This window comes from Tursiops truncatus, chromosome 9, assembly GCF_011762595.2.
Source record: "Tursiops truncatus isolate mTurTru1 chromosome 9, mTurTru1.mat.Y, whole genome shotgun sequence".
Taxonomy (NCBI): Eukaryota; Metazoa; Chordata; class Mammalia; order Artiodactyla; family Delphinidae; genus Tursiops; species Tursiops truncatus.
In genome coordinates, this window is record NC_047042.1 from 47,288,296 (window position 1) to 47,312,466 (window position 24,171).

A 24,171-nucleotide genomic window follows, 5' to 3' on the forward strand; every position below is an offset into this window, starting at 1 on the left:
TATTACCGTTAAAGAAATTGAGTTTGTAATAAAAAATTTTAATACTAAAAGAAACTAAATACTAGAGATAATCAAGTGTTAATAAAGTTGAAACGGATAAACACATTGTAGTAAACTCATACAATGAAATAGTACACAGCAATGTATACCACAACTAGAGCTATTTGCAACAACATGGATGAATTTCACAAATGATGTTGAGCTAAAGAAAATCAAAATTAATACATGCAGGGTGATTTTATTTGGGTTGAATTCCGAAAAAGGCAAAATTAAACAATGTTGTTGGGGGATGCATGCTTAGGTGGTTACATTAGAGAGAAGAGGAAGATGATGGTTATCACAAAAGTTAGCGTAGTGGTTTCCTCTAGGGAAGGCGGGGGTTGTTTGTGGTCAGGGTAAGATACAGGGGGAAACTTCCGGAGTACTAGCACTGTTACGTTTCCTGACTTGGATGGTAGTTTGCATTGATATTTCTTTATAATTATTCTATAACTGTGTATATATTTTTTTATACACTCAGGTATATACAATGTATCTCACAATAGATTTTTCATGCATATGGAAAAGCTAAGAACAACTTCAGAAAATAAAAATGAAGGGCAGGGATAGACCTAATAATAAAAACAGTTTAGTATTTGTGCAAGAAAAAACCAAACAGACCAATGGAATAGAACAGAGATCTCAGAAACATATTTCTGTCTAGGGAATTCATATAAGATAAAATTAGCAGCACCAATCAATAGGGTAAGGATGTTTGTTTAGGAAACGGAAGTGGGAGAACCGACTCGCACTATGGAAGGACATAAAATTATGTCCTACCTGACATCACTAGGTAACTACCAACCAAGGAGCAACTCTATAACCTTTAGAGTTAATAGGAGACAACATAGGAGAGTATCTTTATGACCTAAGGACAGGGAAGGACTTCTGAAACAAAGTTTCAAAAATATAAACCCTAAAACAAGAAAGTTGATTGAATGAATCACTGAAATTAAGGATTTCCATTCAGTGCAGGACACCATGGACAAAGATAATAGATGAATATCAGAATGAGAATTATTTGCAATGTTAAACTGACAAAATATTAATAAGTAGAATATATTAGGAACTCTTGAGAATAACAAAGTGGAGATAGTAACCCCAAGGAATAGCAGGCAAATAGTGTGAAGAGGCAACCTGCAGAAGAAGGGAAAAAAATAAAGCACATGAAAAGCTCAGAATCTTTAGTTATCAGAGAAGTGCCAATTAAAACAGCACTCTTAAATTACTTTATACCTATTAGGCCAGCAAAATTAAAAGGCTCAATATTGTCAGGTGTGGATGGGAAGTTAAGAATACAGGGAAACTCGTGCATCATAGGTAGGAGTGTAGATGATTTTGGCCACAATAAATAAGACCCAGAGCTCAAGGAATCGTAAGAACTGTAGGATCCAGAGTCATGCCTGCAGCCAAACTAGCAGAGCAGATGCTTGCTATACTGCCTCTTTTTTCAAGGTTTTAAATTTACTCTTGCTCAAGCACTTCTGATTTGAGACACAAAATCACCTCCTGTACTATGGCTTCAAGAGTTATGGAAGTTTAGGTTCTATTTTCCACCTCTTCAGGGTAGTATTAGAAGAGTGGTATCTGACCCCCCCCCAAAAAAAAACCCGCCCATGCCCCAGGTGAAGTTCAGGAACTGATATTCTATAAAACCTCCCTACATGATCTATTATGTAGCCAGGATTTTGAAACACTGCACCCAAAGGGTGTTGGAAAAGTGGTGGATGGTGCTGAGTTGGTGTCTCCACCACACCATCACAGAAGACCTAGGTGCACATACAGTATTATTGATGTACTTGTGTTCATATTGCTTGTCACAATACTGCAGGAAATTGTCTATAGAAAGAAAACAAATCAATTACTTTTTGCCAAAACTCATTTTTCCCATGCAATGTGGTTGTTCAGAAAGCAATTTACTGGAGATGTAAATGACCATAATTAGCACAGTACAGGGCAAGTCATTCAACTGAAAAAATCCAAGAGGAACATGCTTAAGTAGGAACAGAGAATGTAATGGAAACTTTTAACACACAATTTGATACTCTCTGCAACAGACAGAGCAGAAAAAGCTTGGTCCATCAGGGATGACTTTGGGAAATGGTGAAATGATTACTTACCACAAAATTGTGTTCATTGTGTTCAAAGCTCCAGACTTTGCCCACTAGAGGAGCCCTGTGGTTTCTAACAGCTAACTGGTATATCACATAAACCTGTAAAATGTCACTGATTCCATGAAGAAGTAAAACCTAAATGAAGTACTGATGGAGCATTCTGTGGACTGTTAGCAATTTTCACTACAGAAAAAATAGTGGCTTCTGTAGTGAATCTGAAGGCTGCCTGTGGGTAGAATGTAAGTTCAAGATCTTTGGAAAATAGATTATGAGTGGATTCTAGAGAAGCCCACTGGTGTTCAAAATAATCACATCATGTGCTAAAAGTCACACAAACACACACATTCACACACACCCATATACACACACCCCATATATAATTAATGGAAACAATAAGGTCAGATGTGCCCTACCATTAATAGGTTTAAATATTTTGATCCTTTCCTTTTCTTTATCTTGCTACCCTCACTCCTTTCCAGAATTTTTCCTGATGAGCACTCTCAGTAAATCATGTGCTTCTGAAATCCTCTGCTTCTAGGGAACCAGGCACTGACCTTCACTATGATTCCCATTAGCCCAAGAGAAAAGCTAGATACTCACTTTCTCAACCTCTACAGTAGGTTGGATAACTTTTGGCCCAAATATCCTTGTTGTTTTCCATTAGGCAACAACAGAGTATAAATAAATTAACAAGTTGACTTTAGAAACAGTAAGTGATGAAAAAAAATGTGATAATATCAAAAGGTTGCTGGAGGTGGCATGTGCTACTTTTAGCCAGACAGAGCGAAGATAATCTGTTAGAGTCACAGTAAGTGGCTTGAGCTAGGTGTGTACATTTTGGAAACACCAGCATACTGATGGTATGTAAATCCACTGGAATTGATGGGATCACCTTGAGGGAGAATGTAGAAAGAGAAGATACCTCAGAACTAGTCCTAGGGCTTCATCATTTTGAGGTCAGTGACAGGAGGACCCTGCAAAGAAGACCAAGAAAGTAGGAGAAAGACTGTGAGAGGGTGGAATCATGAATCCAAGAAAGTATTTAAAAAGAAGGAAGTGGTGATCTGTGCCCAATGTGGTTACAAGTTAAGTATGATTAGGGCAGAGAAGTAACCACTAGATTGGGTAACACGGATGTTATGAGTGGTTTAATAAGAGCCAATTCTGCAGCTGAGTCAAAGGAACACAAGCTATATTAGAATGGTTAAGTGGAGAATGAGAGATCAAAGATATTCCCTAAAATTAGTTACTGAACCAAACAATCATTTTCTTATGCTAAAATTAGTTACTGAACCAAACAATCATTTTCTTATGCTTATAAATAAGAAAAGAATTTGGGCAGGGCTCAGCAGGCATTCATAGAGACAGCACCAACTTCCGGGGAGGGATCTTGTGCCCCACTTTTCAATAGGAAGAGTGTCAAAGAATTTGTTTCCATCATTAATCTGTTACCAGAGGTGGTAAAATGGAAGCAGCAACTGTTGACATGTCTTTCAAAGAGATTTAAGTTTTTTACAAAAGGAGCAGAGAAAGAGAGCAGTAGGTAGTTAGAATGTGGGATCAAAGAGTATTTTCCCCAGAAAACTATGAGTGACCCTAAAGCATGCTGGTATCTAATGGCAATATTCCAGAAAAAAAAGAAGAGGTGGATGTTGTAGTAGGGAGAAGTTGTAACTGGGACCAAAATCCTTGAGAAGGAAAGAAAAAAAGGGACCCAGAGCAAAGAGAAGAGCCGGCCTTTCATGAACAGGAAACACTTCATTCATGGTAACAGGAGAGAAGGCAGAGACGGGTGTACAGAGGCACCTTCTCCCCTGCTTTGCTCAGAAGTCTCCTTGTCAGTGATGCCGCCCCGACTCCCCTTTCTTAAATGGTACCTCCAGTACGCCCTATACCCTTCCCTGCTTTATTCTTCTCCATAGAATATGTGCATATCCATAGTGCATATTCGCATTATCCATAGCACTGCATATGCAAGAGTGATATATTTTACTGAGTTCTGGCCCATAGCAGGGACTCAGTACATGTCAGCCAAGTGCCTGGAATGAATAAACACTGGAGAGATGTACTTGATGAGCTGTAAAGTCAGGAGTGGTGCGGAACGAGATGCTTGATACCCAGATGTCTGAAGGTGACACACGGTGGTAGACAGGTGAGAATAAAATTATATCTTAGGGGCTCCAATCACAGCCCTCCCTTCCTTCTGTACCTTTTCTGGCTGAGTCACGGTGGGTGATCAAGTTACTGAACCTGAGCCACAAAGATGAGGACCTCGTTAACACAAAGTGAGCGCTCCTCGAAGCCTGGCTCTCCTTTCCCACAGCCCTCCATTTCCTCCAGCCTGCTAGTTCTCCCCTTTTTGCCCGGTCTAGGCAGCTAGTTCTCGGTCTCCTCCCTTTAAAGCGCCAGGAGCGTGCAGCTCCAGGCCGCAGGCGCTGGGCCCAGCTCAGGCCGTCGGCTTCGGCGTCGGCGTCCGGGGCGGGCCGCGTGAGCTGCGCCGCGGGGAGGGGTGGAGCCAATCCCTGGGCGGCCCGAGGCTGCGGGCTGACGGGGGTCTCCCGCTCGTGTCCCGTCCTTGCGTCCGTGTATCCTTCCGTCGTCTGTCCCAGACCATGGCAAAGCTGACAGTGCTCACCCTCGAGACTGGGGCTGGCACTCTTCAGGGATCACCGCTCTTCTTATCTGTAAGTTGAGTTGTGCCGAGGGCTGCGGCCCACCCCGCTTCTTGTCCGTCCCACCCCCTAGCCAGGCCCTGGAGGCTCCCGCCACTCCCAAGCAGGTTCCGGGCTCTTAGAAGATCTGCAGGCGAGCGCTGGACATACGTCCCACAGCGATTGCATCAATATCCAACTTTCCCCGGCCACCTGAAAACGTACCCTTGCTCATGGCCTGGGAGAGAGATTAAGGAGAGTTGTTGTCGGTGTGAGTGGCCCAGCTGTTGGCACACACAAATTAATTTTTCATGAAATCGGTGTATCTTGGCTACAGATTCACTTCCCAACTTTGCTTCAAAATAGATAACCAGATTGGAGGGAGGCCCTGATATTGTGTAAATTTAGGGAAGGAGCTCCCGCCTTGGCTGCCCGGCCGTGGCACAAACCTTCCCAGCTTGGAAGAGACAAAAAACTCACGTGTGGAGCGGAGCAGGTGGGAAGGAATGGGCGCCGTGATGGCCCACCCGCTCCAGTGGGGGATGCGTGGGGCGTCAGGGGAGAGACCCTGGCACTGGCATTTGATGTCCTGGGCTCTTGCTGTGTCCCTTCCATTGTGGGATCTTGGGCAAATCACTTTACATTGCTAACATTAGCTGCTTCAGTAAGCCTCATATAGGAAGCACTTAACAATGTGCCTGGGATATAGTATTCAATAAATGTTAGTGCCCTGCTTTCCTTAAAGTATTTTTATAAAGCTTTAAGTACTATACAAGGGGAAAAAGGTTTCTAAGAATGTATCGGTAGTTTTGTTAGTAACTTTTTTTTTGGCTGCGTTGGGTCTTTGTTGCTGCGCGCCGGTTTCTCTAATTGCGGTGAGCGGGGTCTACCCTTCTTTGCGGTGCGCGGGCTTCTCATTGCAGTGGCTTCTCTTGTTGCGGAGCACGGGCTCTGGGTGCGCAGGCTTCAGTAGTTGCGGCACGTGGACTCAGTAGTTGTGGCTCGCGGGCTCTAGAGCGCAGGCTCAGTAGTTGTGGCGCACGGGGCTTAGTTGCTCCGCGGCATGTGGGATCTTGCCGCACCACGGCTTGAACCCGTGTCCCCTGCGTTGGTAGGCGGATTCTTAACCACCGCGCCACCAGGGAAGTCCTAGTAACTTTTTAATAGGGGTTCAAAGTCTAAAGATCATCCTAATCCCTAAGGCTTAATCAATAAAACCTCATTATTTACTTTGAAGTACAACATCACTAAAAATCAAATTGAACATTTTGGATTTTTAGAAAAAAATCATATGACCCTATGGACTGATTAGAAACATACATTCGGAATACGTTTTTGTAACTATTGGGCTTTTCTTTTCTTCTAATTGTTGGTTATTTTTGGTATCACAAACTGTTAGAAAAAAGTAAGAAACAGTGATTTGGGGTTTTTAATCATGTAAAAATTACGGTTTGTGGATTTTCATTAATCATGGTACTATTTGTTGCCAAAGGAGAATATATATAGTATGTATTACATTTATATGTATATAAATACATTATATATGTATATTTGTGCGGTATTACCCTGGTGTTACCCATTATGAAAATAAATGAGATGTAAATATCTGACACCCCTTCTAGCCTTTCTCCTTTTGATTCTCCATTTACATCTATCCCTGGGTTTGTTCTGCCCACACTCTTCAAATTGCCCCACACAATTTGAAGATAGGCCCTCACTCCTTACTGGCAGATCTGTAATCTTCTAAAGGATTACAGATCTGCCAGGAAGGAGTGAGGGTCTATCTTTCTGGTTTACCTTCCTTAATTTACTCTAAGGGTGGAAACTGTAGGCATTTTGTATATGCTTTTGTGTAAAAGTATAGCTTTACCACTACCATCCTAAAAAGTTTCTCTATCAACGTGAAGTCTTAGCTTATTTGATCCAACATTAATATTTCCCCAAGTTTGTTCACAAGTCACAAGGCATGCTCCATAAAAAATACGTTCCTTGGATAAATAAATTTGCGAAGTGTTGTCTACTGTAGCCTTTTCCCAGAGATTGACAGTGTTTTCTGGCATGTTGAAAGCTTTGAAAAGTCCTTCAGTAACAAAACAAACAAACAGAAAATGATTTTGCTTTGTCATTTCACAGACTTATTTGCCCACATCCTTCACTGCTCTTTTGGTACCATCTATAAACATCCTGTATAACTCTCTGGGATACAGTTTGAGACAGACTATTGTACACCATTGATTAGCACCAAGACTTAAATTTCAACTGAAAAAGTTGAGGCCTGGCCTTGGGCAGCAGATGGACCTTGGCCTTGGTTTCTGGGCCCCAAGCCTGATTCTGATTTGTCTGGAGGGACCAATGCACACTATGGTCATAACTGAACATAGTATCAGTCTCTGTGAGTCTCGCTGTTGGCCTTGCCTGTGGTTTCTTTTTGTGGATGGGGTGCCTGGTGGAGCTGCTTTGCCGTGGGGTTGCTGCAGTGGGATGACCTGGTCTAGTCTGAAGTAAGAACTTACTGTTTTACTTTCAGCACCTGGACCCAGCGAGTCCAGGGGAGGGAGCCTCAGTCCTTGAACTTCCGGCTGTAATCAGATGACTGAGAAGGGAAAAGAAAAGTGGAAGTGGGGTGGACCTCTGGTTTTTGAATAAAAAAGAAGGCTAGAGCAGCCACGGCAGAAGTAGGAGCAGGAATAGAAGCAATGGGCAGCTAGGAGGATGGGTGGTTATGAAGATGGAGGGCGGTTGCAGAGCCTTCGATTAGCCCAGATAGGGGAGGAAGGGAAATTGCACTCACTGTTTGAAAAGCTCTAAAGCCTCACTACTCAAAAGGACTGTGGACGAGATACATGAGCATCATCTGGAGTTCCCAGGACTTGCAGAATCTCGGGCCCCAGCCCACACTATTGAATCAGAATCAGCATTATTTCACAAGCTCCTCAGGGGATGTGTATGCATGTCTCTAAAGTGAGACAGGAGGGAAGGGGGCGGGCATAACCCTTGAAAGAATGACAGAGCCGTTGAGGACACAACAAAAACTGCTTAGCGCATAGCACAGGGAGATCCGCTCGGTGCTTTGTGATCGCCTGGAGGGGTGGGATAGGGAGGGTGGGAGGGAGGGAGACGCAAGAGGGAAGAGATATGGGAACGTGTGTATATATATATAACTGATTCATTTTGTTGTAAAGCAGAAACTAACACACCATTGTAAAGCTATTATACTCCAATAAAGATGTTAAAAAAAAAAAAAGCTTAGAACAGATTAGGCCCGAGATGGCAGAAGATTCCACTTGCAGGAGAACTTGAGCCTCATTATGCACTCATTGTAATATATTACCATATGCCAAACGACACACCCACGGGCGCCATGACACTTCCCCGGCCGACCACAGAAAGCCGAAAAGTGGGCGGTGACGCAATTCCTGGAAATCCTCTCCCCTTTCTCGAAATTGCTGGAATAATCCCCCCACTTGTTAGCCTATGAAATTACTCAGCCCATAAAAACTAACCACTTCTGCACCCCGGGCTTCTTGCCTTCTGAGCCGGCTGGCACTCTGTCTGTGGAGTGTATTTCTCCCAGAGCTGCTCTCCTTCTGAGACGCCCAAGTTCTGTCTCTGGAATGTGTATCTCTGCTTTCCCTTTACTCTGGCTCGCTCTTGAATTCTTTCCTGCCCAGAGCCAAGGACCCTCACTTGGCGGCCCGAGACCTGGGTCATGACCCTCCTCTCATGCCCCATTTTCCTGCAACCTCTTTACAAAGTCTGTTAATAAATCTACTTCTTACCTGTCACTTTGCCTCTCGCTGAAGTCCTTCTGCGCCGAGACATAAAGAACCTGAGGTTCGTTAAGTCCTGAGACTAGGTGTGCGGTTGCAATCAGAAGACTGTGGGTTCGAGCCCCCTCTTAAGCCAGAGATTGTGGATTCCAGCCCCACACGAGGCTCGTCTGTGTTCGCGTCCCACATGAGGTGTGACTGGATTCGAGTCCTATCTGAGGTGCTATCTGAGGTGCGTGGTTTCAAAAGGACGTTCAAATCCTGCGTCACGCATCTGAGAACCAGAGCAAGAGCTCCTGGAGGGTCAGTAAATTACCTTTATCCCCATTTGAGAGATAAGACCTCTGAATGTCAGAGAAAATCATTAATCTGCCCAAAGGAGTGAAGGGACGAGATTATGTCCTGAGACCGGCAGCAGGGTCGGGGTGAATCCGCAGAGGCGATACATCTTTTTTTCCTCAGAGACGCGGCGTATGCGAGTGGGGCAGGCTCGTTAGAAGTTATATAGTCCTGGGGCTGGAAGGAACTTGTGGAAGAATACTTGAGGGGTTCCCGGATGCTTCTGAGGTGATAGCAGCACAGAGCAAAGAAAGACGGGAGCTCCCCTGGATCAGTAGTCTTCCCTGCGCTTCTTTGTAGTTGGCTGCTGTGGCCTCGCGGGTTGTGCACTGCGCAAGTCCCGGAAGTGCCGAGGACTACGATATAAACAGCGTCCCCTGTAGTGTGGAATGTTGCAGCCCCGCGTCTCTGGGACAACTTCCTCATTCCTAAATTGCCCACTGTAATGCGTGAGACCCTTCATTAGAAGGAAACAGCAAAACTAGCATTAATATTTCTGCCACCCCCATGCCCACTCCAGTGGGAAGCACGCTCTAGTGGGAAGAGGGCAGTGGGGGAATTCCAACAGACCTGGGTTGCATCTCAGTTCTGCAACTTTGAAGTCACTTTGTCACTGACCCAGATTCTTGGACTTTTTTTTTTTTTTTTTTTTTTTTTTGCGATACGAGGGCCTCTCACTGTTGTGGCCTCTCCTGTTCCGGAGCACAGGCTCCGGACGCGCAGGCTCAGCGGCCATGGCTTACGGGCCCAGCCGCTCTGCAGCATGTGGGATCTCCTGGACCAGGGCACGAACCCGTGTCCCCTGCATCAGCAGGTGGACTCTCAACCACTGCACCACCAGGGAAGCCCTTTTGGACTTTTTAATCAACAGAAATTGATAACAGGTCAGAAGAGAAATTTAGGCAAGGCTTTTTGGGGACCTGTGCTGCAGCACAGGGAGCGAAAACAAATAACAGGTTCCCTTGCTCGCTCCCTGAGGGAGGGCGATCTGGTCCTTTAAATGGGGTGTGGGTAGGGGCAGATCCAGCAGCTGGGCCAGAGGGGCGGCTTAGGTGGCCTGCCCACCCCCTTGGTGGAGCTGTGTGCAGGGATCACGTGCAGTACCCTGTTTTTGTTCCAGACACCTCATGAATGGCAGTGGGTCTTTGGTCTTTTTGTATCATATTATCCATAATTTGTCCCAACTGCACATGCACGCAGTTATTTTTAGTCCCTTATAGTTTGTATTCTGTTGCTTGAGGAGATGTTTGTCCAAGTGCAAGCATTGCAGCAAAGGGTCCTGGGTCCCAGGTCCCAGCCTGTCTCAACTTTACCATTCTGAGCCTGTTTCTCCACCTAAATATTATGGGCTCATAATACATATCACAGTAGGATATATATCAAATCTGGCACATGAAAGATACTCTGTAAATGTTAGCTTTTATTATTGCCATATGCTATCTCAAAAATCTACCTATGAAGGTTGCAGGATACAAAATTAATGCACAGAAATCTCTGGCATTCCTATACACCAACAACAAAAAATCAGAAAGAGAAATTAAGGAAACACTCCCATTTACCACTGCAACAAAAAGAATAAAACACCTAGGAATAAACCTGCCTAAGGAGGCGAAAGACTTATACTCAGAAAACTATAAAACACTGATGAAAGAAATCAAGGATGACATAAACAGATGGAGAAATAGACCATGTTTTTGGATTGGAAGAATCAATATTGTGAAAATGACTATACTACACAAAGCAATCTACAAATTCAGTGTAATCCCTATCAAACTACCAATAGCATTCTTCACAGAATTAGAACAAAAAAATTTTACAATTCGTATGGAAACACAAAAGACCCCGAAGAGCCAAAGCAATCTTGAGAAAGATAAATGGAGTTAGAGGAGTCAGGCTCCCTGACTTCAAACTATACCACCAAGCTAAGTAATCAAGACAGTATGGTACTGGCACAAAACCAGAAAAATAGATCAATGGTACAGGATAGAATGCCCAGAGATAAACCCACACACATAGGGGTACCTAATTTATGACAAAGGAGGCAAGAACATGCAATGGAGAAAAGACAGCCTCTTCAATAAGTGGTGCTGGGAAAACTGGACAGCTACGTGTAAAAGAATGAAATTAGAACACTCCCTAACACCATACACAAAAATAAACTTCAAATGGATTAAAGACTTAAATGTAAGGCCAGACACTATAAAACTCTTAGAGGAAAACATAGGAAAAACACTCTTTGACATAAACCACTGCAAGATCTTTTTTTGACCCACCTCCTAGAGTAACTAACGGAAATAAAAACAAAAATAAACAAATGGGACTTAATTAAACTTAAAAGCTGTTGCACAACAAAGGAAACCATAAACAAGACGAAAAGACAACCCACAGAATGGGAGAAAATATTTGCAAATGAAACAACAGACAAAGGATTAATCTCCAAAATATAAAAACAGCTCATGGAGCTCAATATCAAAAAAACAAACAATCCAGTTAAAAAATGGGTGGAAGACCTAACGAGACATTTCACCAAGGAAGACATACAGATGGCCAAGAGGCAGGTGAAAAGATGCTCAACATCACTAATTATTAGAGAAATGCAAATCAAAACTACAATGAGGGATACCTCATGCCAGTTAGAATGTCCATTATCAAAAAATCTAGAAACAATAAATTCTGGAAAGGGTGTGGAGAAAAGGGAGCCCTCTTGCACTGTTGGTGGCAATGTAAATTGATACAACCACTATGGAAAACAGTATGGAGGTTCCTTAAAAAACTAAAAATAGAACTACCATATGACCCAGCAATCCCACTACTGGGCATATACCCTGAGAAAACCATAGTTCAAAAAGAGCCATGTACCACAATGTTCATCGCAGCACTATTTACAGTAGCCAGGACATGGAAGCAACCTAAGTGTCCATCGACAGATGAATGGATAAAGAAGATGTGGCACATATATACAATGGAATATTACTCAGCCATAAGAAGAAACGAAATTGAGTTATTTGTAGTGAGGTGGATGGACCTAGAGTCTGTCAAACAGAGTGAAGTAAGTCAGAAAGAGAAAAACAAATACCATGTGCTAACACATATATATGGAATCTAAAAAAAAAAAATGGTACTGATGAGCCTAGTTACAGGGCAGGAATAAAGAGGTAGACATAGAGAATGGACTTGAGGACATGGGGTGGGGAGGGGGAAGCTGGGTCGAAGTGATAGTAGCGTCGACATATACACACTACCAAATGTAAAATAGTTGGCTGGTGGGAAGCAGCGGCATAGCACCGGGAGATCAGCTCCGTGCTTTGTGCTGACACAGGAGTGGGATTGGGAGGATGGAAGGGAGGCTCAGGAGGGAGGGGATATGGGGACATGTATATGCATATGGCTGATTCGCTTTGTTGTGCAATAGAAACTAACACAGTATCATGAAGCAATTACACTCCAATAAAGATCTATTAAAAAAATCTACCTATGAATGATCCACTTAATGAGTGGTACTTGGATATATATTGTGATAATACCTCACTGAGACCATAGGCTAAGGACGAATAACTCACTGGCCCTCCTCTGTCAGTGCAACCAACATCATCTCCATCTGATGCACTAGCCTACTAATTCCACAAAACAATTCAGCAGACATCTACCAAGTACCTTCTTTTTTCCTCGAGTGCTGTATTCATGTGGGAAGTCACAGGGATGAATAGGATGCAGTATTCACTCACAGATTTCAGAGTTTATTGTGAGCAATGAGACCACAAACTGATTACTGTAAAACAATATAGTAAGAGCCTCTGTACCTGTATACGTGAAGGTTCATGAGGATAAATGAAGGAGTTACTAATCCTGTCACAGAGTATCAGTAGGAGCTGCAGACATCGTGAGTAAGAATCTTCCAGGTGGATTAGCAGGAAGGACTAGGTGGAGGGAAAACTTGCATAAGAAAGTGATGTAGAGAAAAGGGTCCTTGGTGTCATGGCACCTGATTTCAAATCCCAATTTCATCTTTTTAAGGATAGTAGGACCCAATAAGGAATATTGAATAATGAGGGGTGTGCAGTGGCAGAAGGTAGACCGGGCGATGATGCATATGGTCCCAAGGAAAGTTCCAGAATGGATTTCTTAATGCATAGCTAAAGATCCTTGCTTTCCTTTGTAAGGAGCTGGCATGTATTTGCAAAGAATAATTCATAGCAGGGAGTATGTGATTTCTGGCCAGAGTTCAGCAGCTTATAAATCAGCGACACATCTCAAACATTGAACTTTATCCTTTAGACCTGGAACATTTGGACTTAATCAAGCCCTTGACAAGATATTTCCTGATAATTGAAAATAAAATAGAAAAATATGAGCTGGCTTATAGTAACGCAAGCTGAATTGTTTTCTGGTACTTCCTTCAGCTTTTTGGAAGTGGTGATACTGGTAAGTTTTGCTGGGCAGAGGACCGAATGTGATCTTTGCATTCATACTTCAGTTCTAATCCCAGCTCAGCCACTTCCTAATTTTGTAGCCTTGAAAAGCCACTTAATCTTAGTCATCTATAAAATAGGGAAAACAATACCTCAGGGAGAGATTTGAGGATTAAAGCAGAGTAATTACAGTACCTGAACTGTGCTAGTAATGCTTAGTCTGTTGAGATTTAACTTCTTTTGGCCACAAATTTGAACCCAGAGCAACTGAGTGCTCACTTAATGCCTCCTTACCTACTGTGGGCTCCCTTTAACAGTGATTATTCTGCCTTTTCCAGGTTAGAGATCAACTTCCATGAGAGAGAAGCCTAAGTTAGAATACGGGCTGATCAGTTCTGCTTTTCTCTGCCCTCTGTGAACACATCACATTTAATGAACCTTGCAAGCCAGGCTGCATACCTCTTCCTCCTGTGTGATTTTGACTCTAAAAAAGCTAATTTGGCTATCCTTGGCATTTTTCCCAAGTCTTGACCCACTCACTGATTGCACGTCACTGACTCTTCTTCTGTGTCACTCTTTGTAATGTCCTTGATTATGACCTCCACTCTTAACATCTTGTACCTGTCCTTTGAGTTCCTTGGGGCACTCTGTGTATATTCACGGAGCTTTCTGTAGACCAGTGTTTTTCAAAATGGTGGATCACAAAATCAATTTAGTAAATTATGATCAACACTTACCTATTTATTTATTTTTATTTTATTATTATTATTTTTTGCGGTACGCAGGCCTCTCACTGTTGTGGCCTCTCCCGTTGCGGAGCACAGGCTCCGGATGCGCAGGCTCAGCGGCCATGGCTCACGGGCCCAGCCACTCCGCGGCATGTGGGATCTTCCCGGACCGGGGCATGAACCCGTGTCGCCTGCATCGGCAGGCGGACTCTCAACCACTGCGCCACCAGGGAAGCCCTATTTTATTATTTTTAAAATTGAAGTATAGTTGACTCACAATATTATATTATTTTCAGGTGTACAACATAGTGATTCAGTATTTTTGTAGATTATACTCCATTTATAATTATTATAAAATATTGGGTGTATTCTCTGTGCTGTACAATATATCCTTGTAGCTTATTTATCTTATGCATAGTAGTTTGTACTTCTTAATCTCCTACCCTTATATTGCCCCTCTCCACTTCTCTCTTCCCATTGGTAACCACTAGTTTGTTCTCTATATCTGTGAGTCTGTTTCTCTTTTGTTATTTTCATTCATTTGTTTATTTCTTAGATCCCACATATAAGTGATAACATACAGTATTTGTCTTTCTATGCCTGACTTATTTCACTAAGCATAATACCTTCCAGGTCCATCCATGTTGTTGAAAATGGCAAATTTCATTATTTGTTATGGCTGAGTAATATTCCATTGTGTGTACATATATATATATACACACACACACACACACATCCTCACCAATATTTGTTATTTGTATGACCAGCATCTTTAAATAAATGAAATAGAATTGAGTAGAAAAGTTAAGAATTTATTAAATGTATTAGGGTGAGTATCACTTTGTGAACTTTGTTTCAGGGGTGTGTGTGTGTGTGTGTGTGTGTGTGTGTGTGTGTGTGTGAGATGTGTGTTTCTACCATGTAAAATGCTTTTCCTAACGAGGGTCTTAGTCTGAAAAGTTGGTAAGGCACTGCTCTAAACTTTCCCTTTTATTTCTTTATTGCAAACTTTTTTGATTATAATGTCAGATTTCTATTGTTGAAATATCTTTTTGTTTCTCAGGTCATGGGGGCAGATCCCAAGTTTCCTTTGAAGTCTGCTTTCTAAGTTTGTGTCCATCATTCAGGGACCCACCCTCTCCTTGCAGGCCAGGCCTTCGTCATCTATCCATTCACCTCTGGATCTCTAGCGCCCAGGTTCTCTACTCTGTGCCTCAAGGTGAACTGTGGTGCTTTAACAAAGCTGATTACTGACCCCACTGCTAACCTCTTAGCTCAGACCCTCGTAGAGGGTAGAATTGATAGCCAGTGGCATGATAGTAGGAGCATGCTACATTTTTATCTGAATGAAAACATGAAATAATCAGTCACCTCCAAATTCCTATTATTTTATACCATATTGTTAGAAATTTTATGCAAAGTGTCCAGTCACCCTTAGCCCATCTTCCTCCTTCTATGAGACTAAATTATCCGTAAGGCAAAGTGAAAACTTTCTCTGCCTGTCTGTCTTTAGTCAAATAAGATTCCTAGGGATTGTTGGATAATTGTTGCTGCTCACTCTGACTGTATTGTATCATTAGTTCTCAAAAAATGTTTATTGTTTAGCTCTCTTGGCCGTGCTAATGTTGTGGTCCATTTCTTTCAAATGCTACGTCAATAGCTCTGTGCTGCGCCGGCAGCCTGCTGGTACTTCGTTCTCACATCTGTTCTTTTTTCCTTTGTCCTTCACTCAAATGTTCCCCGCAATGTTTATGCACTCAGATTTAGTGAGTCACTTTTGGGTGTGTGTATGTGCAATGGCTTTTTATATGTTGGCCTTGGGTATGATTTTCTGAAGTTATAAATCCTTTAAGCCCACCTGCATTTTTCAAGTAACACACCCGAAAGCAGATGTCCAGTCCAGGCTTTGGGGCCACACTGGGCAGATGGGCAGGAGGCCCATCTGTCAGCAGCCCTAAAACATCAATGGAATAAATTGGAACCCTGTTGCTATTTAACCCAAATTTCCACCTAGGACTCCTGACACAGCTGATGAAATAGTTCCTGTTCTGCCAAAGCGCACAGAGTCCTCAAGAGGACACTATGTATCTCCTTTGTGTATCTACCCACCTCTGCTAAATAAATACTGAATGTTGTGCCCAGGGACCCATGTGTCTGGCTCAGGTCTGGTCTGGTAGAATTGCTCAAGTTTCAGGGACCACTAACCCTGGGGTTGAAACCCAGGCAAAAAGTACAGTTAAGGAGAACTTTATTGGCTACTTACCTTTGCAACTTAATTATAATTTCTGGACAGTTTTATGCATAGTTGATTCCTTTTTTTCTCTCCCAGAACAAGAAAAAATGCTTCCCAAGAGTAAAATTGGTAGAACTTCCTAACTGTAAATTAGGGAAAGGAATAGGTAAGTATTTGAGAGGAGGCAGTATCTCGCTTGAAGTATTATCTTGCGAGTTATTTGGTTAATATACTTGTTAAATTTTGTTCAAAAATAAAACTACGAACCAGGAGAGTATTATTAAGTCAGTAGTTAGTTATGAATACCAAATTACTTGACTTTTGACTTTACCAACCTACTGTCAATGTTTTTGACTGTTTTTTGATCATTTGTTTTTGTTTGGTCTGTTTAGCAAAAACAATAGACAGTGTTTGATTTTATGGTAATATAACCTGAGCAGATGGCAGAGGAGGGACAAAAGAGGAATAAAAAACAATGAGTAAAGGATAAAATTTTTAAAAGACCTCACACACCTATGCAGTTACCACAGGGCTTCTCCTCATGCATCTCTCTTTTAATATCTGGGAGGAAAGTTTTTCCCAGAAACTCTCAGCAGATTTTCCCTTAGATCTCATTAATCAGAGCTAGACAACAGGCTGGTGCCCTAGCTGCAAAGGAAGCTGGGAAGGTAATTATGGGCCTCTTTTGTGGAAGACTGACCCTTCAGCAAAGATAAAAGGGCCAGGGAATAGCAGCTGGTAGGCAACCAACAGGAGTGTCGGAGGACTCAAGTCCCCATCTGGCTTCAACCAACCAGTTTTGTTATTTGAGAACAACTTGTTTGACATTCATGCTTTTGTTATTATTTTTTTTAATTTTTATTGGAGTATAGTCGATTTACAATGTTGTGTTAGTTTTAGGTGTACAGCAAAGTGAATCAGTTATACATATATATATATATATATATATCCACTTTTTTTTTTTAGATTCTTTTCCCATGTAAGTCTTTACAGAGTATTGAGTAGAGTTCCCTGTGCTGTACAGCAAGTTCTTATTTGTTATCTATTTTATATATAGTAGTGTGTGTATGTCAGTCCCAATCTGCTTTTGTTATGTTTTGAGGGTTTTTTTTAGAATTATTTATCTCAGTTGACTGAGGTTGGAAAGGCTAGACCACACGACTTAATGCAGTTAGCATCAGTAAGCTTGGTCAGATATCCTTTAGTGTAATCTTTTTTTCTAGAAAACAAACATGATATTGATATTAAATATCACTGGATATTTGAAAAACAAACATCTCCACTAAAATTATTAATACCAAATCAAAAATCCCATATGTCTCGAGATTGATTGAAATCCAAAAAATTTACATGTACTTAAAGCATAACTAATTTGGTGATATTTTATTGATGTTTATATTAATAGTAAAAGCATATTTGGCATATGAAATGTATCCCCATTTTAACCAAAGCATTTGGAATTTGTTTATATTTCCAATAGGGTTTTCAAAGAGTTTATTTGGTTTGGAATTATTAAGTATCAACATATATCGGGAGTTTATGTCTTTAAAAAACAGCAGGCTATTTTCAAATTACTGTACCTTTTGTACATTTAGTGAATTTCCATGTACTTTAAGAGGTTTTGGGCTCTAAGGAAAAAGTTCTAGCCCATCAATTTAAAACAAATATATTAAGTGTACATTTTAAATGTACTTTATTTCAATATATGCATCGCTTTTAATTTTTAAATAATCACAGTAGTCAACTGGAATAAATAAATGAACCTATCAAAGAAGAGCTAAACATGTAGCCCTATTTTCAAGTTAAAAGTGATAAAGAAAAGGACCCTTAGCTTCCTGCAACAGTATGAAACAATCTGTGCTGTCTATTCTCTTTTCTGACAGAAACTGGCTCTGAAGATTTGGAGATACTTCGTAATGGACTGGCTTTCATTAGCTCCGTAAGTGTTTCCTTTCACTTACTGTGCTCTGAATCATTTTCTAGGACTGGCAGCTTGTCTTTTGTTTCAGCCTTTTTCATACCAATGCCCATCTTCATAGAAAATGAGCAGTGATATGGTTCAAAAAACAAACCGTATATGCATTCATACTGATGTTATGATTTTGATAGTATATGTTCTATGCATATTTGTATTCCTGTGTGTACAGTGAACTCTTATATTCCCCTGTCTTCCATTGTGGCAATTTGTGAGTCCAGTGAGTTCAAGAATGGCTTCCCATTCATCTGTCTATTCCTTGAAGCACTTAAGTGGTATATTCAAATATTTGCTGAATTGAGTGTATATATGTGTGTATGTGTGTGAATATATATCCCCTCCCACATCATTTAGATTTTTATCTTTTTTTATACTTTTCAGAATAAGCCTTTTAATTTAAAATCGTTGATATTTTATTCCACAATTTCCAAACTTTGAAGAGAAAAGCCGCCATGTTGTTGACCCTCTCCTGCATATAGAACATTGCGGTTGGTGATATAGCTCAAAACAAGAGAAGTCAACAACCTAGTCTAGGAAAACAGAGTTGATAGGATACAGTATACAAGTCATCCAGCCATTGAAAACCCTTTGCTTCCTGTTGTAGTTCATTCAATCCAGTTTTCTCCTATGAAGATGGAAGACTAGTCATCCTATGTAGAAGTGTCTTACAAACTCTTTTTTAAAGGAACAGAATGTATATTTCCAGCAAAATCTTATATGGGACCCAGATATGTAAAACAAATAGATATGTGTCGTTGTTCTACCTTCAGGCTAAGAAAGGAGTTGTTCCCTTTGCTTACTAGACTTCCCCTAAACCTCGTCTCTGAGATGCTTCCAATAAACCTGCTAGGGGACAGTTTAAAAACCATAACCAATGTTCTGTCCGTGTTCCTTGCTTATATTATTGAAGCCCATTTATAAATGTCTCTTTGGTCTGCTCTTCTTTTTTTTTTCTTTGCCATGGGTTGGTAGCTTGATAGCTGTGATATTCGACACACACGGAAGGGTCTGTGCCTGTTGTGTGAGGTCACCTGGTGGAGCATGTGGCTCCCAGAGACCCCGTGGGCCTATTGCACAAGCCAACTAAGAGGCTTCCCATGTGGCCCTGTGGCCGGAACCAGACAGTGTGAACCCATGTGCCATCTACCACCTCCATCAGCATTTGAAGTATTTATAAAGTGCCTGTGTTTTCTCCTCCGTTATTCTATAAGGGATTAAAATATCCTGGAATAAAGAGCTTTGAACCCAATAAGCCTGGAAAAATACTTCTGACGGACATGAACAGTGGATCATGTCCACTGTTGAAGAGGATACAACAGTGTTGGAACTGAGGATCACTGGAAGTAACTTCGATTCGTCTTCATTTAACCCTCATGGGATTAGCACGTTCACAAATGAAGGTAACAATGTTTATTTAATGTTTATTAAAAATAAAGCCAAATTTAAAAAAAACAGAAAAATGTTAATGAAAGAATATTTCTTTTCATCCAACTAAAGTATAATCATGAACAATGTTCTTACTCTGGGTTTTAAACTTACCCTCATGTTAATTAAATATAAAGTTATAACCACGTAAAGGCTTGAGAATGCTAAAATATTTGAGATTTGCAAAACACCTAATTTTTAAAAATACCAACCTTCACATTATCTCTGTAATTACTATAGTAATGATATTCAGCTCTAATCATTATGGGTTTTTCCAGCTTAAAGAATTTTACAGATCCAGGCATTTACAGGCATAGATTTTTCTAACGTAAGACACCTGCAACCTACAGATCCACTGACGGATGGTCGCTTTCGATGCCTCCCTGCCCACTGGTGCCTCTAGTAGTCTTCAAACTGCTTCTCCACATTTTAACATGTTGCCTCATCCCTTATGCCTTCATCCCACTTCTTCCCTTCTTTTTGCAGCCATTTCCTTGGTCTCTACATTAACTCTCAATCCCGGTTGCACACACAAGCACCTGGAGAGTTTTAAAAAGCCTGATGTCCAGGTCCCAGCCCCAAATATTCTGATTCAGTTGGTCTGAGGGAGGCTTGGGCAGTAGTGCTTGTTACAAGCTCTCCAGGAGATAAAAATGTGAGACCAGGGTTGAGAATCACCCTGTCGTCCATCTCCTCATCAGACAATCCCTTCTTCGGTCCCTGCAGACTTTTCCCATTTTGGTGGGCTAAAATTGCTGCCTTGAAAGTTATCAGCAATGTCTCTCTCTCTCTTCCAACTCTCCCCCTCTGCCTCTCCTTCCTCCTTGCCCTCCCCTCCTCTGCTCCCTCCCTCCCCACTTCGTTCCTCCATCTCATTTTATACTGATCAATCGCCCCTCCCTGATATTCCAGTACACTTGTCTGTCCTCATTCTGATTCTGCTGCAGGTTGTCTCCCCTCTTTATTATTTTGTCACTCATTTAGAATTCTCTGAGCATTCCCCAAAGGACCAATATTTTGTCTCCTCTTTATTTTCTCTATTTTGGAAAGTTCAGCCATGTCACAACTGTAACTGTGCCGGCTTTCTAGGAGAACACCCCCAAAGTGGATGATGATGATGATGATGATATTTTAATCAACTCTTCAGTTCCCTCCCTTCAGCTTATTAGATACTTCTATTTGGGTTCCTCTCCTATAGCCACATTAAACTCAAAATGTTGAAAAGTAATTCTTTATCCTCTTATCTTCCATTCTTCATGTTTACCCCATGTGACTTCTCTTCTTCCATATATGTATCTATGAAATATATCCATATGTCCATATATCTTTCCCTTTCAATGACCTCTTCACCCATTTATCAACACTATATTTTATTTTCAAAATATTTTAAGTGCAAAGAAATAGGGTGTTGGGTGTGTGCATGCTCTTTTAAATTAAAATGGGAAAAGTAACCACATACATATTACACAAGTGCTCGTATAAATTGCTTTTGTATTAAACACTACATCATGGATTCCTTCCTCTGACAGTGCATTTAGAGCTACTTTACAATGGCTCTTTAGGATTTTGTTGTGTGGGAGTACCATAATATAGTTCATCTGTTGATGGATATTAAACCTGTTCCCACCTTTATGCTCATTGAAAACAATGCCAAAATAAACATTCTTGTACATACGTCTTCTGTGAATACTTCCTTAGGATAAATTCCTAGAGGTGGAACCTGCTGTGCAAAATGTGAATCCGGGTTTTAGTCCTCACTTATGTTTGATTTCCGACTCCCTCATTCCTCAGCCATCATCAGGGACTTTTGATACTTCCTGTCAAATGCCTCTCTTGTCCTTTCTTGTCTTTTCCTATCAGTGCCATCTTCCTGGTCCAGTCCCTTATCTCCACGTGCCTGGATTACTGCCATACGCACAGGTCATGTTACTCCTTGGTTGAAAGCCCCCTATAAGTAAGCCCTGGATCCCTATCCTAAGCCTTGAAGACTGGCCTTGGCTTCTGTTTCTGTGGCTTCAGTATTCCCACTCTTTTACTCCCCCAGCCACAACCTCACCATTAAGTGTTCCAAGGAAACGGGTGCCTCAGGCCCTTTGCACACTCTCTTCCTTCAGCCTGGAGCACTCTTTCCCCAGATATTCACATAGTTCAGTTTCTTATTTCGTTAGATCTCTGCTTTGACATCATCTTCTCAGAACTTCCCTGACTCCTGTGAAGAAGACATCTCATTACTCTCCATCCCTTTATCTGGTTTTGTTTTCCCTTGTAGCACTTAGCACCAATTAAAATAAACATTTGCTTGTCAAATGGACTAATGGGAAGCTTCGTAGCTGGCTTTTGTGTTCAGATTTCTTCAATGCAACCTCCTAAACTTTACACTATTTTCCTTTAAACACCAGTTCAGTCACGTCAAAGCTTTCCAAAGACTCACTGCTTCCAAAGGCAAAGACTATGGCCTAATTTCACTTGCTGGTTCTGATCAGACCTTCTTGACCACTTAAACTGGTCTCTTTCATGTGTCAGAGTTGCACTGACTCCCAGAATCTGCTTCCCTTTGATATTATCTCTCGCGTGCTCTTTTTATGGAATTGATCATCTCACACTGTGTAAATTACACCTGAGCACACCTTCTCTTATTGATATTCTTCGCATCTTTTATCTCTTTAATCTCAGTGCTGCATCTTGCTGAGACCATTTGCATTAGAAAGCTTAATAAGCTCTTTGGAGTTTTAGTGTCAAGGGCTGCTCATTCTTAAGTTGAGGATTTTTTTTCCCCTTGTGGAGTCTGGAGTTTTTAGAGACTGTCACTGGGTCTTCCTTTAGCCATTTTTCTTTGGAGCAATCACAAATGCTTCTCTACAAAGACATGAAAATATTCCATCTGCCTGATACCCTAAGTACTGGTTGGAGGTGGGTTGAAATTGCTTTCTGGAGACAGGGCTGACAGCTGACAGCTCGGTTAATGTTTCCATTTTTGTTTTTAATCTCTTCTCAGATAATACCGTGTACCTGCTGGTGGTGAACCATCCAGATTTTAAGTCCACGGTTGAGTTGTTTAAATTTCAAGAAGAAGAAAAGTCACTTTTGCATCTGAAAACCATCAAACACAAACTTCTGCCTAAGTACTGAGATATGTCATATTTCTGTTTTCCTTTAACACCAGTGGATGGTTAATCCACTTTTAGTGTTTCTTTTTGGCAGGGAGTGGGGGACGGGGTGGGGGGATAACGGCAACTCCCCTTTCTAATGATCACAAACTCCTCCAAGCGTTCTTCTGCAGAAACTTTTTTTTTCATATAATTTATTTATTTTATTTATTTATTTTTAGCTGTGTTGGGTCTTCATTGCTGCGTGCAGGCTTTCTCTAGTTGCGGCGAGCGGGGGCTACTCTTCGTTGCGGTGCGTGGGCTTCTCATCGCGGTGGCTTCTCTTGTTGTGGAGCATGGGCTCTAGGCGCACAGGCTCAGTAGTTGTGGCCCGTGAGCTCAGTAGTTGTGGCCCGTGGGCTCAGTAGTTGTGACTCGCGGGCTCTAGAGCGCGGGCTCTAGAGCGCAGGCTCAGTAGTTGTGGTGCACGGGCTTAGTTGCTCCGTGGCATGTGGGATCTTCCTGGACCAGGGATCGAACCCGTGTCCCCTGCATTGGCAGGCGGATTCTTAACCGCTGCGCCACCAGGAAGGTCCTCTGCAGAAGCTTTTGAGGACTCAAGCCCCTCAGAGAAGACCCATCCTCTTCCTCCCTCATTTCCCAGGTTGGCTGGATGCTGCGTCATGGCTCCTGGCCTCAGAGAATGTTCCTTTAATCTTTTAGCAAGAAAACACTCTGCTCTTCTCGAAAACCAGACTTAGTATTTCAAACTCAAGCCAGTTCCATAGACAGATTTCACATTTTGAGCTTATTTGTTATTTATTTTTATATTAAAAGATGTAATATTACATGTTTCTGAGAATTAGAAATACATACCTAAGAGGAGATCTGAAATCTGGTACCTCTAAGACCTCCCTGTGCTGCCTCTTCTGCTGTTTGTTTTGCACACAGTTTTTGAAATAGCAGCTCTTTGGTGACACTGAGCTCCATCCCAGGCTCCTTGACAGTATGACGTACAGAGAAAGAAAACACACCTGGATCCCTGATCCCCAACAACCCAACACAAAGTCAGCATCCTCGCTTGCCTTAGGGTTTGGTTTACGAGGTAGTGATGGATTTAGGAAAGTAATCAGACGCTATCTTCCCAAACAGTTTTTATCCTCTAATCATGATGATTTTCTAGAATCCTACCCTCTATTTGAATAATTTACCTGCAGAATTCAATTATCTCTGACTTTGTAAATCTAGATTTCTTTTAAACCGTGTGGTATGTACATGCAGGTACCTAGCAGAGCACCTGCTAAGTGATGTGTACTCAGTGTTATCAGTGCTCCCTCCTCTCCTTTCTTACCTGGTGGATTTGAAGATGAGGAAACCGAGATCGGCGAGAAATCGAGTTACT

General features: G+C 41.7%; 1 protein-coding gene across 1 annotated transcript in view; it reads left to right on the top strand.

Annotated features, from left to right (window-relative positions):
• Nucleotides 1–4,259: 4,259 nt before the first annotated feature.
• Nucleotides 4,260–24,171, top strand: part of LOC101323091 (serum paraoxonase/arylesterase 1) — a 31,080-nt gene continuing 11,168 nt past the window's right edge. Inside the window, 7 exon segments of the mRNA XM_019930461.2 lie at nt 4,260–4,284; nt 4,557–4,837; nt 16,380–16,449; nt 18,167–18,222; nt 19,470–19,541; nt 19,544–19,658; nt 22,679–22,805. Of these exon segments, the coding sequence (XP_019786020.2) occupies nt 4,260–4,284; nt 4,557–4,837; nt 16,380–16,449; nt 18,167–18,222; nt 19,470–19,541; nt 19,544–19,658; nt 22,679–22,805 (746 nt within the window).